Source organism: Poecilia reticulata, chromosome 14, assembly GCF_904066995.2.
Source record: "Poecilia reticulata chromosome 14, P_reticulata-male-v2, whole genome shotgun sequence".
NCBI lineage: Eukaryota > Metazoa > Chordata > Actinopteri > Cyprinodontiformes > Poeciliidae > Poecilia > Poecilia reticulata.
Window position 1 is genome coordinate 28,448,225 of NC_088843.1, and position 17,439 is coordinate 28,465,663.

Below are 17,439 nucleotides of genomic sequence, written 5' to 3' on the forward strand. Positions count from 1 at the left end.
TATTTTTTGTGTGCTATAAAACATTTTATTTATTAGACAGAAAATATCCACAGAATAATGTGTGTTGCATTCTACGAACATTCAAAATAAAAGCAGCTTTTGGCAGAAATGGAAATCAGACAACAGTACATGGTGAGAATCCTGCTGCCATTTGTTCAGATGCAGAAACAGAAAAAACACGGCAACTGATTTTTCCTTCAATCTACTTTTAGTCAAGTCAGCAAAGACATGGACTCCAGTCTAAAGCAAGCCTTATCAAAAATAGGCTCCAATATATACTCAAATATTTACAATGTAAACTAATGACAGAATATTTAAGGGTTGGATGAGTTAGAAATCCAGAAAGATGTAAAACATCCTAATGTCAATGTATGTTTATAGCTAAGGTTACAGCATCGACCTCTATTATCCACTTCTGTTCTGTTTAAAGTCAGCAGCAAGAACATGTTACATAGTAACCAACCATTAATGCTGGAGATGTGCTGCATTCCAGAAAATAAACACTTTTCTAACACCTGTTCACAAATAGAACACATCAAACCAGTTCAGTCCCTAGAATTACTTTCCACCTGTAAGTCTGTGATGGAGACCAGGGGTTCATCACTAATAAAAGAGTGTTGATGTTATGTTTAGTTTATTTACAGACCAAATGTTTCCTGTTTCAGTTCTTTATTTCAGTTGCATTGTGGGATTTAGTTAAACATTCTTTCAGGTAGGGAGACTGGCCATCTTTCCTGTACAGGGAGAATGTGGGGGAAATGTCAGTTTGTTTCTGATAACTTTAATTTGAGCTTGCTAATTGTTTGAGAGCTCACCTTTCCCAGTGTGTCTCCTCAGCAGGGTGGAGCACAAAAGGGAGACAGATGCTCCAGGTACTGCTGAAAAGCTCCTGGAGCAAACCATGTCAATTAGGAGGGATAATGCTCTGAGTATTTATATTAATTTTATATTAAGTTGAATTTATGCTTTGACTGACCGTAGATTAGTTTAGTTGTAATGATTTGCATGCATGTAAATATTTATTTATACCAGTTATTGGTTTTGTGCTGTTTGTGTAAATAATGTTTTATTTCTTGTTTTACCCCTTTACTTGGTATGAGTGGTGAAATTGCTCCAGGTAGAAAAGCCAGCTTCTTTGCCTCACTGTGTATTGGGTGTGGGTGCAAATGTAACATGCATTATATCATGCCTCCTTTTTAAACTCTTAGCCTCCGCCGATCAAAGTGACAAGGTCCAGTTTTCATTTGTCTACTACTTACTAATTAACAGAAAATATACTTAGATTTCTTAGTTTTCACATGAAACAAATCATCACATCTCAAGTTTATGAAGTGAGGTGGCTTCTAACACATAGTGATGATAAATTAAACATCCGATTTGTAAAGGTGCAGAAAGCATCAAAGTTTTATTGTACATATCTGAGAATAGCAGTTTTCAAATCCAAGAGAATAACTGTAACCACCATGCTGTTACATAAATAAAAACTCTAATAGTTAACTTCAGAAATTAAAGGGGGAAAAACCCTGTGTAGTTCAGCTTTTGGAAGCTTTTAATCTGCTTAACCGATACTTCAAATCGTGATCCTGCTGGAAAAACAAAGAAACAAAACAGAGCACTTTCATGCACTACAAAAACTCAATCTTACCAAGTATTGTAGACTAGTTTCTAGTGCAAGTATCTTAATACACTTAAAATGAGACAAAACTAACTTACAAGGAACTTTTCTACAAAACACAGGAGCTTATTTTGAGTCGATAATTCCTTTATACTTAAGAAACGGTACTATTTGCACTGGTATTACACTTGTATTGTAAATCCAGTAGCCCATATTTCACAATCAAGGGGCAGTGGGCCATTACATAGCAACTTGGAACTTGGTAAGATTTTGTGTTTTTGCAGTGTGGACAAGATACTATAAAACATCTGGATAATGAAAACCATTCCAATCAAACACAGAAAAAGTGAGAAATACAATGATAAACAAAAGTGGATCATATACTTAATTACATAAGGTAATACTTCATAAATAAATGAAAGTATGTTTGCCACTTGAATCTCTGAAATCTCTGACTTTGTTTACTCATACTCATGAACATATTGCGTCTTGGTCCCAGTCTGAGAATCGGCAGGACAAAGATGAACGATTGTTGCTCGTGTTTATACTCTACATGCCAGTCTCAATGTTTGTGGCCATTGTGGATTTCGTGTTTGGATTCCTAAGACATCACCTGATGGCAGGAAGTCCATTGTTGTCTGACAGGAGCGGTTCTCCTGGATGAAAGAGGAGAAACGTGTCTGATCCTGCAGAGATGGTTCATTCTTATGTAAATAACACACTTTCTTTCCCAGTAAGGAATTCTTTCCAAATAATCCAGCAGTGATGGTTCAAAATTAATGCATTTTCATAATAATGATTTCTATTTAAAGCAAACATTGATACACATTACTGCAGCTCCCATTAAAAAATAAAAAATAAAATCCCAGAGGTGGGTGGAGTAGCCAAAATATTGCTACTTTAAAGATAGCACTACTTAAGCAAAAGTAAAAAGTAGCCATCTAATAAAATACTCAACTTAGGGTAAAATAGTATTTGGCAAAAAGGCTACTCAGTAACTGATTAAAACAATAATCACTTAATATTTAAAAAAATACATCAGACACCCCAAAATATAATTACAGTAAATTCTGGACTGTCAGCCAGTACTTTTTTCCCCACACTTTGAAAACTGTGGCAGATATTAAGGTGCAGCTAATACGTGCTTTTTCTTTCATGCTGCCAAAAACATTTTGTCTCGTAACAGTAGGCCAATCAAATCGATGAGTTGTTCGCAGAGGTCCAATGAAATTGTGCTATAAATGAAGAGCACATTCACAATTCAATGACTGGTATTGTAAATCCAGTAGCACCTGCAGTTGTATGGCTATATACGCACCACTGAGCGTACCTTGAGATTTTCCTCAAAGAAAAAAAAATATATAATAATTTTATTTTTCATGATCTAACCGTCTTCTACTATCAATCAATCGATCAATCAAAATGTATTTGTATGTATTTGTATAGCACATTTCAGCAGCAAAGCATTTCAAAGTGCTTTACATAAACAAAAACACAAAGTCATGCAACAATCAAAACATTCCTTTAAGTCAAATGCCATCATAAAATTCGTAATTGATTACATTTCAAATATAACTCTAAACAGGTGGGTTTTTAGTCAAGATTTAAAGGCACCCAGTGTTTCAGCTGTTTTGCAGTTTTCTGGAAGTTTGTTCCAGATTTGTGGTGCATAGAAGCTGAATGCTGCTTCTCCTCATTTGGTTCTGGTTCTGGGGATGCAGAGAAGACCAGAACCAGAACCTGAAGGTTGATACAACAGCAGCAGATCTTTAATGCATTGTGGTGCTAAACCATTCAGTGATTTATAAACTAACATGTGTTCTGGCATAGAACACATTTATCTGTTCTATGCTTAGAACAGATAAATATGTGCGCCTTTCTCCAGCTGTTTCTCCGCTGAACATCATCTCAGGTGACGAACATACCTGCGATGTTCGTCAGGTGATAGAAAGCCGACTTTGTAACTGCTTTTATATGGCTCTGAAAGTTCATGTCAGAGTCCATCACTACTCCCAGGTTTCGGGCCTAATCACTAGGTTTTAGTTGTAATAACTGAAGCTGTGCATTGACTCTAGATCGTTCTTCTTTAGAACCAAAAATAATAACTTCAGTCTTGTTTCTGTTCAGCTGGAGAAACAGCTGGAGAAAGGCGCACACATTTATCTGTTCTAAGCATCTGTTCAGTGATTTCAATGGGTTCAGAGTCACCTGGTGACATTGTGATGTAGAGCTGTGTATCATCTGCATAGTTATGGTAGCTGATCTTATCAGCCAGGTTATAACCTGAGCCAGTGGGAACATATAAATATTGAAAAGAGGATTGAACCTTGGGGAACCTTGGGGTTCAATCCTAGGAACCCAAGGTTCCTAGGAACCTTGGGTTCCTAGGTACTCAAAGTACCTGGGTTCCTAGGTACTTTGACCTCTCTGATGAGAAGTTTCCAATTGAAACGAATAAATCCCTGTTCTTTATTTAAGATTCAAACCAGTTGAGCACTGGACCGGAGAGTCCGACCCAACTCTCCAGTCGATTCAGTAAAATGTCGTGGTCTATCACTGAGGAGTTACAGTCATTAGAAGTTTGTATTTCAGATGTTGTCCAAGTGTGCCATTTGGAGACTCCAAATGGCACACTTGGACAACATCTGTACATCCTGATAATAAATAAACATGTCCAAAATGACATTTCCTTTTGTGCTACTTTGATCAATCTTGAAATCCACAATCAGAATACTTTATTCAACAGATTTATTGTATTTTCCAGTTCATACATTCAACACTCAATGTGTATTTACAAGAAATAAAAATAAAAAATTTGGGTGAAGCAAAATTTTTCAAAGGTTTTTATGTTACAAACGTAATAGCTACAAACTACTTACAGTTAGAGTATTTTTGACTGCAAAAATGGAAAATTTAGCTTGTCATCTTCATAAAGAGACCAAGCTTTTCATTGTTCAAATTATTCAAGAACAGCAGCCGATTTAATTTGAGTATACCTTTTCAGCAATTTTTGATGATTTTGGTACCGCCAGTTAAGGGGTTAAAATATCCAGTCAAGTGTTTCTACGTTTGATTTTAATGTTACATGGTATTTACATTCTGAGGCAGAAAATCTGGTCAATAGTTGGCATTAAAATGTATGTCTGAGCTAATATAAGCTAAGACAAAGAATAAAAATCAAGTTTGAGTCAAGTTACTGGTTGACTGAAACATAACTGAGCATGCTGATCATGCTCAGTTATTCAGACCTTATAAATAAATGTTTCTTTCATTCATAAGGTCTGATTAATAAAATCAGCTAACCACACAGCAAGCCTATCTCAGCTTTTAAATTTAGAGAAGAAGTATTTTTAGACAAGGGCATCTGGAGAACAGCCTTCGTCTTCCATTACGAATGCGAAGCTTAGAGTGGAGCAGGACATGTACTTCCTAACCTATAAAACAGGTTTTCTAAGAAGTCTTCTTTCATCTACACAGTATTGCACAAATTAGAAATATACCATCTCAGCATGGTGCAGAAAAACCATCCATCTTTCTGTTATCTCAACTTTGGACTATTGTAATTCTTTAAACAGTGCAGCACAAGATCTGATAAAAATTCGAAGTTAAGGTCAATTTGTATACAAATTTAGATTTTTATTGGTTCACTGCAGGGTTATAATAGTGTTAGGCTTGTAATTATCGTTTAGTCTCATTTCATTGTAAATATTTGTCTAATTTAGTTTAAATTAGACATCAAGATATTAGTTACATTTTGTTTAGTTCCGGCTTAGTTTTTATTAGTTATAGAAGTAGTTTTATTTTTTTCATAAGTTGGTTAATTCTTAGATGGAGAATTCAAATAAGAGTATTTTTTTCTTTACTTTTGAACGGTCAGAAGAAGGCCACAAATTCTTATTACCAAGAAATGGATGGTTGAATTTCATGACTTTTTTGTAAATCATTTTTAGGTCTCCAGCCCAGAGTAATCTGTCTAAACTTGTAATTGATGAAAACAGAAGTTTTGATGTGATTTTTCATGTTTTTCATGGATGATGTGTTACCTGTACAAGGAGAAGTGTGGTTGTCATATCGGGACTTGCTGCTCTGCAGAGCCTCGTCCTCGGTGTCGCTGTCACTGCTGGTTGCTGCTACCAACACAGATGACGACTGATCTACAAACAACACATTTTGACATTTTAATTAAAAAAATTGAAAAATAGAATTTTTTTAACCCTCTCAGCCAAAACCAACGGCTGAGTTACAGAAAGTCTGTCTTTTAATGTTGGCTTTGCCCCTTTGGGAAATAACCCATCAATTCTAAATAAACATGTAATTTCACATTAAGAATTAGCCCTGTCACTTTAATAAATTTTGTTGGACAATATATTGTCCCAGAAGCTATTGCAATAAACGAGGGCAAAGGGGCGGGGCTTGTTCAAAATTTCAGGCTAAGCCCACGGTTTCAAAAAAAGTTACATACTGCAGGTTTAAATATTCAAAAAAAATAAAAATAAAACAACCAAAGCAACATATAAAAATGGATGCTGAAGTCTCTGTAAATAAAACTGTCCTTCAAAATAAGGGCTAGTTGAAACCAATGCACCAGACTGAAGACTTCTGTCATCCAGAAAGAGAGAAAAGACAAAACCAATAAATCATGTAAATGGAAATAGTCAAGCTTGTTTTAATTAATTATGTTGAGTTATTACAACAGGCTTATTAAAGATTTTTGTTTATTTCACTCACAAGTAGGACTCGCTCTATAACATTTTGCTAGACAATAAATTGTCTAGTTATTACGATAAACGATAATATTTTTGAGACCATTTTAAAGTAACATAACCAAAATTGCATAATACTGCAAGTACAATGTCTCAAATATGAATAAACTTGAATTTCTAATGAATATTTAACACTGGACATTTTGAATATCTAAAAAAATAAACAAAACAACTGAAATGACAAATAAAATTAATAATGACCTCTCTTTAAAAAAACTGTCCTTCAAATAAGGGTCTAGTTGACACCAATGTGCCAGACTAAAAACCTTTGTCACCCAGCATTTGGTACAAAGGGTGCATTCACACTGCAGCCTGAAGTGACCCAATTCCGATTTTTTGGCAATTCCGATTTTTTTACCGGGGCCGTTCACACTGCCAGTAAATGCAACCTGTATGCGTTCTGCAGTGTGAACGGGCAAACACCTGAAAGTGTCCCGCGTGCGCAGTAGAAGGCGCAATAGCGTCAGTGTTCTCAGTGTTCTGCCAACCGCCATAAAAAGAAGAAGAGCTCAGTGTTTGCGGAAGTAAACATGGAGGCTAACGGTGGAGCTTAGCTTACGTATTTGAAGTTGCTGTCCAACCGGAGCAGCATATTAACAACTTAATCCTCATATAGTCCGTCATGGTTGTCGTTTTTCTTCCCACTTGCACTTATCAGGACGCAGAATAGTGAGATTTGTTGAGAATCAGTGACGTTCAGTTTGGATGAATGCGACCTGGACATTATGGTCGCATTTGAATCGGATACGTATCGGATATGGGTCACATTCGAAAAAGAATCTGACCTGTGCTGTTCACACTCCCATGAAAAGATCGGATACAAGTCGCATTACGTCAAAAAAATCGGAAATGGGTCACTTCAGGCTGCAGTGTGAACAAAGTCGGAACAGAAAAAATAAACAATCATGCAAATGGAAATGAAATGTAATGACAACAAGTTGTTGCTAGGCAACTAAAGAGTGAGAGTCGCCAGGAAACCAAAATGACATAGTCGGTGCCACCAGTCCTGCTTTGCAGGCTGCAGAGGTTGAGTGGTTAAAATCTTTCCTCTACCTACATCTTTAAGAGTGCTGTGCTGTTCTGGATCAGAGTTCAGTGAATATTCCATATATATTGAATATTCCATCAGACAATTTACTTATTCATACTATGTGTCTGTTGCGATATATATTCTTGATTTATTGTCCAGCCCTATACAAAAGGCTTATTGAAGATTTTTGTTCATTTCACTCCCAACATTTGTAAGTATATTAAACAAAACAGCTTTAAATCGCTGACCAGCTGTATTTAGCAACCAATGCTACATAGATCTGCTGAACCCACCCTCACTTGACTGCGCTGGCGCAGAAATTCCCTCCAGCAAGGACTGATGGGAGTTTCTCGAGCTTTCCGGCTCACACTCCAACACAGTGGCCCTGCAGCAGAAGGAATAAAATAATTTTTTGATGATTTAGAGAGACGATGTTGTTTACTGCAGCAGGAGGAGAGTGTGACTGGCACCCCAGAGTCCTGCCGCTGCAGGCCTTGCTGGCAGTTATGTAGCTCGGTCCTCCCAGGGAGAAGATCTCGTCTCTTGACCCAGACGCACCGTACAGCTGTTTCTCTGCTGAGCACTTTTGCTTGGTGCTGGTGGATGCTTGATCTGACAAGGAGGAGCTCAGAGACACAAGGGGTCCACTGGTGGCTTCAGACTGGAGCTCTCCTGGAACAGATCAAGACAGAAATGCAGTTCCGGTTTATTTTTTAAAATACAGAACATGATGAACAAATCAAAGGTTTGGCAACATCAATAAGCAATTAAAATGTAGCGGGAGTAAATTAAGCTAAACAAGTTCACCATTCCGAAAAAGAAAGCATATTTTGCTCTGTTAGAGGAGGTCTGAAGTCAGATTTAAAGGTAACCTATTATTCATGCTTGAACAGTTTAGGATGAGTCTATTGGCGATACAGGTTCATTACATGTCTTGCACATAATAATTCTCAGATTAGATGTTAGTCTGCTGAGATCTGCTATTTTGAGCTGTTTTCCAAACACTTTTACATGAAAATGGATGCTAACAGATGCACTTATACACACATCTCTGAAAAGCATTAGAAGAGCTAATGCTCTTCTTCCGCTTCTGCTCCAGCACAAGCAAAAAGAATGCAGCAAGTGGCTTCTTAATGGTAAATGAACAACAAAACACATTTCCAGCAGCCATTTTCCAGCACATGCAACGGTAAAACAAGCTGATCAACCATGCGGGAGCTCTGCTTGGGCTGCTAAGTAACAATGTACTGCCCATAAAATGTGACTCATTATTCTGAAGGTTCATTTAGAGATTAATCTAAAAACATTTAGGTGGAAATTTACTCCCTTTTTTTCTATGTACAATGTCCCTGATATGCCATTGTATGATTAAATTGTCCTGTCGAGACTAAATGTAACAGCTGAGATAAACATACTATAGGCAAACTTACTTTAAAAAAAACAAACAGTTTAAGACATTTTAAGACTTCCATTTTAAATACCTGAACTTAAGACTTTTTAAGGATGTATGGACACCTTGTACACATATTGAATATCTACAGAAATATCTCAATGGGTTAAGCGGGAGTATTAAACTTCTATCCTGCAACCATGATCACTGCACTGTCACAAGATATTGAGGTTTCTTAATATCTTGTGACAATAATCCCAAGATTATTGTCACAATAATCAACAAATCAATTAACTCCATGATAAATTAAAACAAACTCAATAATTTCCATTGGTATGATTTATTGTTTATCTCTTTTTTTCTCTCTTTCTAACAAAATCTGGATGATAAAAGTCTTCGGTCTGGTGCTTTGGTCTCAACCAGCCCTTTTTTTGAAGGACAATTTTGTTTACAAATACTTCAAAATTTATTTTATTTGTTGTTTAGTTAATTTATCTTGGATATTAAAAATGTTTTCCAGGTCCAGTGTTAAATGTTCATTAGAGTTTACTGATCCTTTAGAATGTGTTCTTGCATTATTATTTTTCCATTACATTACTTAAAAATGGTCTCAAAACAATGTTATCATTTATTACAATAACTTCTGGAACAATTTATTGTCCAGCAAAATTTGTTATTGTGACAAGCATAAAGATTCCCAATGTTTGTTGTTAAGTTATTTAAAATATTGAACTAAAATAAGAAGGAAAGTCTGATTTGGATTACTTCTTCAATAAATATTGAGAGACGGCATGAAACTTTTGTAAGTTTTGAACTTTTCAGGAGACAGTTGTGTTTTTATTTATTGTGAACAAATTTGTTGTTTCTGTTTTTGGTGTAAATAATTCTCATAAAAAAGAGAAAAAAATAACTAATAACTGAACCCATCTAAATAAATCTGACAACTTAGCAAATCTGGAGTTGAAACCTACGGAGCCCCCTAGGAGATATGGGGAATTTTTCTTTTCTTTTGCATTATCCCGCAAAAGGTTTTGTGTTCTCTCGCAATACTGTACTGATTAGTTCATGCGTCATAATTGAATACTGCAAGCCTTTCTTATGGTGGCCATCATACTTTCTGCTATTATGTAAGGCTTTCGTGAGATTTTTCCATGCATCTTACTATCTCGTTGTGAAATATCAGAAGTTTTTTTGTCTTTTTCTTTAGGAAAGAAATGCACCACAAACCTAAGATATAAACAGAAGATTTCCGTACGTAGGAAAGAAGAAAAAATACATCCAAACTTTTTGGACTATTTCTGGGTTATTATCACAGGGTAATGAGTCTTCTGACAGTTTTGATTGCATCTCTTTTGTGTTGGTAGTCTCAGTGGTTTAAAGGGATGTTTTCATGTGCAGTTCCGTTGCAACCTTACACAAACAGACTTAATCAATTTTCAATCAGTTTTTTGCGCCAAAGAGTTAAGAATAAACACTGAGGTTCTTTAAATGTGCATACATTTGAAATTTTAAATTGACATTTGTGACAGTATACAAAACAGACCAGCAAATATTGCAGTAAGCATATTGTGAGGGAACTGAAAAGCAAAATTTTTCCCCATGTCCCCTAGAGGGCTCCATACAAACCAATAAAATTTTATGTTTGTAAAAGAAAAAATATGTACACACAATGCTGTGCAGAAAGTAAGAATGTTAAGAGATGAGCGCTGCATTGTGCCAAAACAACGAAAGTTTAAAACTGATGAGCCACTCAAGAATCAGCGGCTATTTTCAGCCGTATTCCAACAGCACAGAGAACAGAGTAGATGGTTTTAGAGCTACACTGAAGAAATACTTATAAGTCAAATAGAACAATGAGTCACGTAGAACCAGGCTTTAAAACAAGATGTTCTCCATAATGCCTCAGAACATTGTGGAGAATAATTTAAAGCTAAACAGCAGTTTATCTGACTTAAGAAATGTTTAAACTCTCACTGCACTGGCTACTGTTGTAAGAATGAAGTACAGTTGCAGTTTTTCTCTGGTGCCCCTAATTCTAATTATCTAATAAACTTTATTGGGTTTATTGGGTTTTTCAATAAACTTTTGAAAAACCCAATAAACCATAAACTAACCATCTCCAGCTCCTGTCCCATCTGTAGGGTGCAGGCTGAGCTCTGCAGCGGACTCTGCTCCTCTGAGGTCGTCCTTCAAGTCCTCGAAACTCAGCCTTTTCACAAGCAGAGACCCTCCGTTGCTATCCAGAACGGGAGACAGAGACTTCCTGGCTGCAGACAGAAAAACACGCTGAAGCAATCTAGGGATAATGTCCCGTTTTAATACAATACAATGCCAGCTTTATCATGATTTAATTATACAAACAGGTTTGATTTCATGATCCATTAATTAAGGCCAAAACACAGAAGTTTCTTCTCTTATTTTGCTATAGTATTTCTAGGGCTGAAACGGATTAATCATGATTAGTAACTATTAACCGATTATTCAAATAATTGTAAACATTAGGTAATCAATTAATTGTTAGCTAGAGTATACAGACTCAAAAAAGGCAATTACCTCATAAAACTGTACAAAGAATATACAGATTTTGCATTTAAGATAAAAAAAATCGTAAATGTGTTCTGCCTAGAACACAAATGGCAGTTTTAGCTTCACTTGGTTCAAGTGCTGTAAAAAAATATATATTAAGCACATTCTGCTGCCTAAATATGAAGTGGTTAAATTAAAAAATTATCAACAGATCAGCCCAACACCGTATTGATGTTAAGTCCAGCAAAAACGCTTAAGCTTTTCATATACTGATGTTAGAAATATCTTCTAGCTGCAGATGCATTATTTGCTACAAATGATAATATGTAAACTAAAGCAGTGCTGTGTTGTTGCTTTTTAGGGAATAAAATGATTATTTTCTTATTTAAAAATGAATTTATTTGATTATTTGTATTTAGTGCATTTCTAATTTTGTACAAAAAAGGCTTAAGTGGTTAAATGAAAAATATGCAGAATGTAACAACTTTATAACATGTCAAGATAACAAATGGACAAATAGGTAGATGGATGCTCTACAGACAGACAACTGAATGGATGGATTGTGGCCTTGGACATTTGTCTAATACGAGTCAAATAAATCCTGCTCCAGGTCTAAAGAAAGCATTTTTCCAACACTTTATAGTAAAGATGATTCTGGATGTTTTGAGGAGCAGCAGGGAATGATAACTGCTTACATAAGTGTAAAACAAGATGTACTTTGTGATAAAAACAGCTCTCAAAGAGCTGCATTAATATTTACTTCCAGCCTTAAAATCTGCCTTTTGCATCAGTGCATTTTGCTGGTTAACTGCTTTCCTACTTTAAACTATTTTAAACAAACAAAAGCAGATGATTTATTTATTTTTTTGACAGAGTCCTTACTGGGTCGGCAGACCTTGGACCGGGTCGCAGCTGCTTGCCCCACCTGCTCCAGAGCGTCACCCTTGTGACAAGCTGGCAGCTCTGGACTGGCAGAATGAGCCGAAGCCTCCTCCATGCCGAAGCCACCAGATGGGCCGGGTCTGGGCTCCCCAGACTCGCGCGTTTCCAGAACCTGACTCTTGACGTCGGCCATCTTGCTGCGGACCTCCGCCATCTGCGCCTTGAGGCGGATCAAGACTCCTGAGTCCGGAGCTGATCGCCGCACCACCTGTGGTCGCCGCTCCCGTTCTTTTCTGGAGTGAGCGTGGGCTGCAGAAAACCAGAACAAAATCAAAAAGGAATCCAATAGAATATTCAATGTACAGAATATTCCAGAACCACACGTCATTCCGGGAGATGTACGGAGAGAAAAGGCTTTAGTCGCTTAACTTCTTGTGGTTGGTGACATCAACAAACTCACTCACTCTTTGGTTACCTAGTAACAACCTGCTGGGTTACCAGCAGTTTCAAGTTTCCCACAACTTTGGCTACCTAATAACCTGTTGAGTAACTTGCGCAGCAGCAGTTTAGGTTGCTACCCTGCCTTATAACTGCTTAAAAATAGATATATAATTTGACAGCATTTTAGATATTGAAAAAAAAAATCAATAATTATCAATATCGACAGATATGAAACTCTTTTATAGAAATAAGGTTTGCAACCATATCATCCAGCCCTAATGAGGTTGTAGTTTTGCTAAGAAGTTGTGAAAATTCGTGGTCTGCTTATTTCAAAATTTTATCTCGGGGATTTATTTAGGATCATTAAAAGAAATGTTGGTTACATATTGCAACCCCAGATTCTATGAGTATAGGCGCAGCCTTTAACGGATATCGCTAGTGGGTTTATCCCTCGCGCAGCACTGAAAAAAGCTTAGTCCACGCCCACCCCACCCCGGTCTGTAAAAATAATGGTCAGACCGGACAAACTGTTCCCTAACAGCCTTTTTCTTCAGCTATTCAGGAACCAGTGAGGCCCACAGCTTAAAGGGCTGCACCTATACTCATAGAATCTGGGGTTACAATACGTAACCAACGTTCTATTTCTTATAGGCTTCGCCCTTTAAGGCTAAATTGGTTTAGCCATTAATCCACTAGCGGATTAATGGCAGGATGTAGTCTATGCCTCACTGGGTCCGTCCAGACCACCACCTTGAAGCATCTGCTAGCATATAACAAAAACAGTCTCAGCATAGAGTGCGGAATTACGCACTCCTGGCCTCCCATACAGCAGAAGACCAGAGAGGAGAATAATTTCTGGTCAGAAAGGTTGAGACAAACAGACCTCCTGCTGTGAACAGGAACAATGAATGTTACGAACTGTAACAGTGCAACGATGAACAGAACAAGTAACAAATATACTGTTCTCAAATGCTTTGTAAATAAATGTGACAAAAATAATTAGACTCTCAGGAATCTGAGGACAGAATGGATCATAGAAAACGTGGAAACATCACACAGGTAAAACCGAATAGATGAGCATGGAGATGACCAGGAAGCTGCCGTGGAAATGTCCTCCACAGACATTCCTCCACGCAGAGCTGAGGAGGATGAAATCCCTCTGGTGGAGTGAGCTCTCAGATTCTCTGGAGGATCCAATTCAAAAGAAGTGTAAGCCTGTGAGATGGCCTCACACAACCAGTGAGAAAGACTCTGGGCAGACAGAGGACGCCCCACTGAGTGATCTCTGTAATGCACGAACAGACGCTGAGAGCGTTGCAATGTATACGTGCGCTCCACATAACAAGAGAGCGCGCACAAGGGGCAGAGAAGATGAGATGCAGCTTCTGTCTCAGATTTATGAGGAGTGGGATAACAACTCTCAAAAGATATCTCCCTTGATCTGAACTAGCTTGTGATGCTGAGGAGTAAAAGCAGGATTGGGATGCAGCACAGTTGAGCTGCCGTCAGCTCGTATTCCGAGACAAGAAACGGCAACAGAGAGAGCGGAAAAATCGCTCACTCTCTTTGCAGACATAAGGGCCAACAGTAGAGCAGTTTTAAAAGACAGGAACTTAAGAGGAGCCTGGGCTAAAGGCTGAAATGGAGCTTCAACCAGAGCGTGCAGGACCAGTGATAAATCCCATGGAGGAGCAAGGGAACGTGACACCTGTCTGCTTCTGAGCACACCTCTCAGAAACTGCTTCATCAGCAGGTGGTTGAAGACTGTTCTGTCACCAAAAACCCTCATGGCAGGAGGAAATAGCTGCAGCATACATTTTAATGGTGCTGAAAGCTATGTTTCTGTCCATCAGCTGCTGGAGAAATGACAGCACGCAGCCTAAAGGACATGAAATGGGCTCCATGTTCTCCCGCGCACCAGCATTGAAAGGATGACAATTTCAAAGCATATAACGCTGTGGTAGAAGTGGCTCGTGCACACTGAATGGTGCGCACAACATCCTAAGGGAGACCGAGCCTGTCTAGGTGCTCCCGTTCAGCTGCCAAAAGCAGAGACCCTGGTCTATTTCTGGGTGGCTCCTGATCGCTCCCTCGGCCTGGGAGAGCACATCCTCTCTCCATGGCAGCTTCCATGGTCGACCTGACACCAGCTGCTGCAGACTGGGAAACCACACCGCGTTCTTGCGCTTGGGTGCCAGGATTACCGACAGCTGTTCCTCCTGAACTCGGTCCATGAGCCGTGGAATCCATGGAACTGGGGTAATGCCTAAAAGACCACCCCTGGAAATGATGTCTGCTCCTCTGTTCAAGATGCTGGGGCAGCCCCGGCTCCAGATGAGTTTAACAGGCTGGGGCATCGGCTTATTTTGGGGGGCTTATGGATCTTACCAAGCTCTGCCCAGAAACGCCCTTGAAAATCCCACGTGGCTGCATGTCTCACAAACAAAGCCTAGTTAGCTTAGTTTGTATGTAAACATGGCGTCTTTCATTTCGACTGACTCTCTGCAGAGTATTTTTTAAGTCGATTAGTGTAGCATTTCTGCCAGATTTTCACAAAATATCAGCCACGACAGGGGAACCAACAAGTTCATGTCATCTTTTTTGGACGACATCAAGGTGTTTGAGCCATGCGATGCCTCCAACATTGTGCGCGTCACATCGAAATGCTACATGTCGATGAGGAAAACAGCAGATCCTCACAACCTCAGCATAAATATAGCTGTGGAAGAGATCACTGATGCCTATTGTTCTTGCAAGGCTCGGTAAGTCGGGCATTCATGGTTTTTAGGGTGATTTTTGAAATCAGTGATTTCTGTTGTTGGCAAATGTTTGAGTGTGCCTAGGCTTGATACACTGTACTCAGTGCTAGCATGGCCTACATGATTACAGTTTAGTAAAAAGCCTTTTAAGGTAAACTAAAATCCTTAATGTAAGATATGGCAGTGGTCCCCAACCCCCAGTCCGTGGACCGGTACTGGTCCGTGGACCAATTGGTACCGGGCCGCGCAAGAAATAATTAAATATTTCCGTTTTATGTACTATTTGAGTCTGGAGGATCTTTTATTTTGAAAATCCTTTAACTGGATTCTCTCGGTTACTTGCGCACCAACATTGAGCCACAAGCAGCAAAATGAGTAAGAAACAGATCAGATGTCTTTGGAAAGTTTCTTTGCAAAGGGGAAAAGGCCCAGAGAAGAGACAGGAGAATGGATTTATCCCGGACCGGTAGGCGAGTCCCACTTTACAAGCCGCTCTGCGTAACATGCGGCGACCTGCTGCTAATGAGGCAATGAAGCTTCAAGCTGCTTTGCCACGTAGAGACCAAGCAGGCTGTGGATATAAGCAACACTTCGGGTGTCATTGTCTCTCATTACTCTCAGATGGGACCGTCTCGTTGCAGAGAAACAAGGTGAAAGCTCCCGTTAGTCATTATCGTGAGTTAAAATTTTCACAAAAGGAAAATGTTCGTCTTTGTGGCGCATCTGTATCTTATTTTGAAGGGATATGTAAACGTTACCATAGCGACCAGAGTCAGAGAGCGTTTTGGCAGTGGTCGAGAGGAGATGAGTAGAGCTTGTGAGTCTTAAGTCTGGTTTAGATGGCAAGATTTAAGAATTGTCGACCAATTCTCCAAACCTCTGTGACCACAGAGCTGATAAAAGTACAACAGGTTCGATCGGTTTGTATCTCCAGCCACACGGCAGGAGCAACACACCACACGAACCGATTCCAGTCACAAACATCCCGATTCCAGAAGAAAATCCAGAAAACTCCCAACATAGCATACGGGAATTTGGAATAACCAAACACGGATGACGATGTAGAAACAATAGTGATGTTTGTGGACTCATTTTAAGAGATAAAAAACATAAAAAGAAAAGGCGGTGAATGAAAGATGACGGGAGCAGGCGCTCTATTTGCTGCACTATGATTTGGAGGTGACTCTGTTTTTCCCTAGTTAACATTTTTAACTGAATAAACATAATAATATATAATAATGACCTTTACATATAATAATAAACATTTCCACATATCTCTGATATCCACCGGACTCACAGTTGCGCGATATGTCAGCTGTTTAGGATTCCCCTCTGTTCTTACGTCACCACGCTTTCTGATTGGCTACTTGTCACATTCAACACGTTGCATTCCCATTTGGTCGTTCCCAATCAGGGAAAACCCCACAGGCTGCGATAAAAAGGCCAAGACAACGCAAACTGGGTATATTCAGGATTTAGTGGGAACACCAACATGCAGAAGCCTTATCTGGCGGTTCATTGCCCCCAGCCCCCAGCCCCCATCCCGGGCTGCAGCAAAATTTCCGAGTATTGACCGGCCTGCGGTAATAAAAAGGTTGGGGACCACTGAGATGCGGTACACATTGCATATTGATCTGTTCACCCAGGTGAAAAAAAAAGTATACTTTAGTTTACTAAATTTTAACATACTTTAGTATACTTTTATCGATGTACTTAAACTGTACTATTTTGGAACAACTAATTTTCTGCTTAGTATACATTAGTAGTATTTAAATCGTATTAAATTATAACTAATAGTATATTTTAGTATACTATTCGTACTTTTTTGGAACAACTTCAAGTGTACTTAGTGTACTTAAAGTATACTTTTTAAATATATTTCAGAGCTTTATTATTATATTTTGATATAATTATTATATTCTGAATGTAATAATTCTCAGAATTATATTAAAAATATATATTTAATATACTTCAAATATATTTTAAATATACTATTAATATATTAGTAATGTATTTAAATTACACTTTGTTTA

At 38.3% G+C, this 17,439-nt stretch overlaps 1 protein-coding gene across 5 annotated transcripts in view; it reads right to left on the bottom strand.

Annotated features, from left to right (window-relative positions):
- trim37 (tripartite motif containing 37) overlaps positions 1–17,439 on the bottom strand; it is a 78,883-nt gene continuing 61,444 nt past the window's right edge. For 3 of the 5 annotated variants that reach the window (XM_008428661.3, XM_008428660.3, XM_081615756.1), the window contains 6 exons: positions 12,207–12,515; positions 10,913–11,065; positions 7,879–8,080; positions 7,702–7,793; positions 5,659–5,769; positions 1–2,301 (listed from right to left, as the gene is read on the bottom strand). In XM_008428661.3, the coding sequence (XP_008426883.2) occupies positions 2,225–2,301; positions 5,659–5,769; positions 7,702–7,793; positions 7,879–8,080; positions 10,913–11,065; positions 12,207–12,515 (944 nt within the window). In that variant the 3' untranslated portion in view covers positions 1–2,224. Of the gene's footprint in view, positions 2,851–5,658; positions 5,770–7,701; positions 7,794–7,878; positions 8,081–10,912; positions 11,066–12,206; positions 12,516–17,439 lie in introns of all 5 variants that reach the window. The other 2 variants (XM_008428662.3, XM_081615757.1) reach the window with 2 other exon arrangements.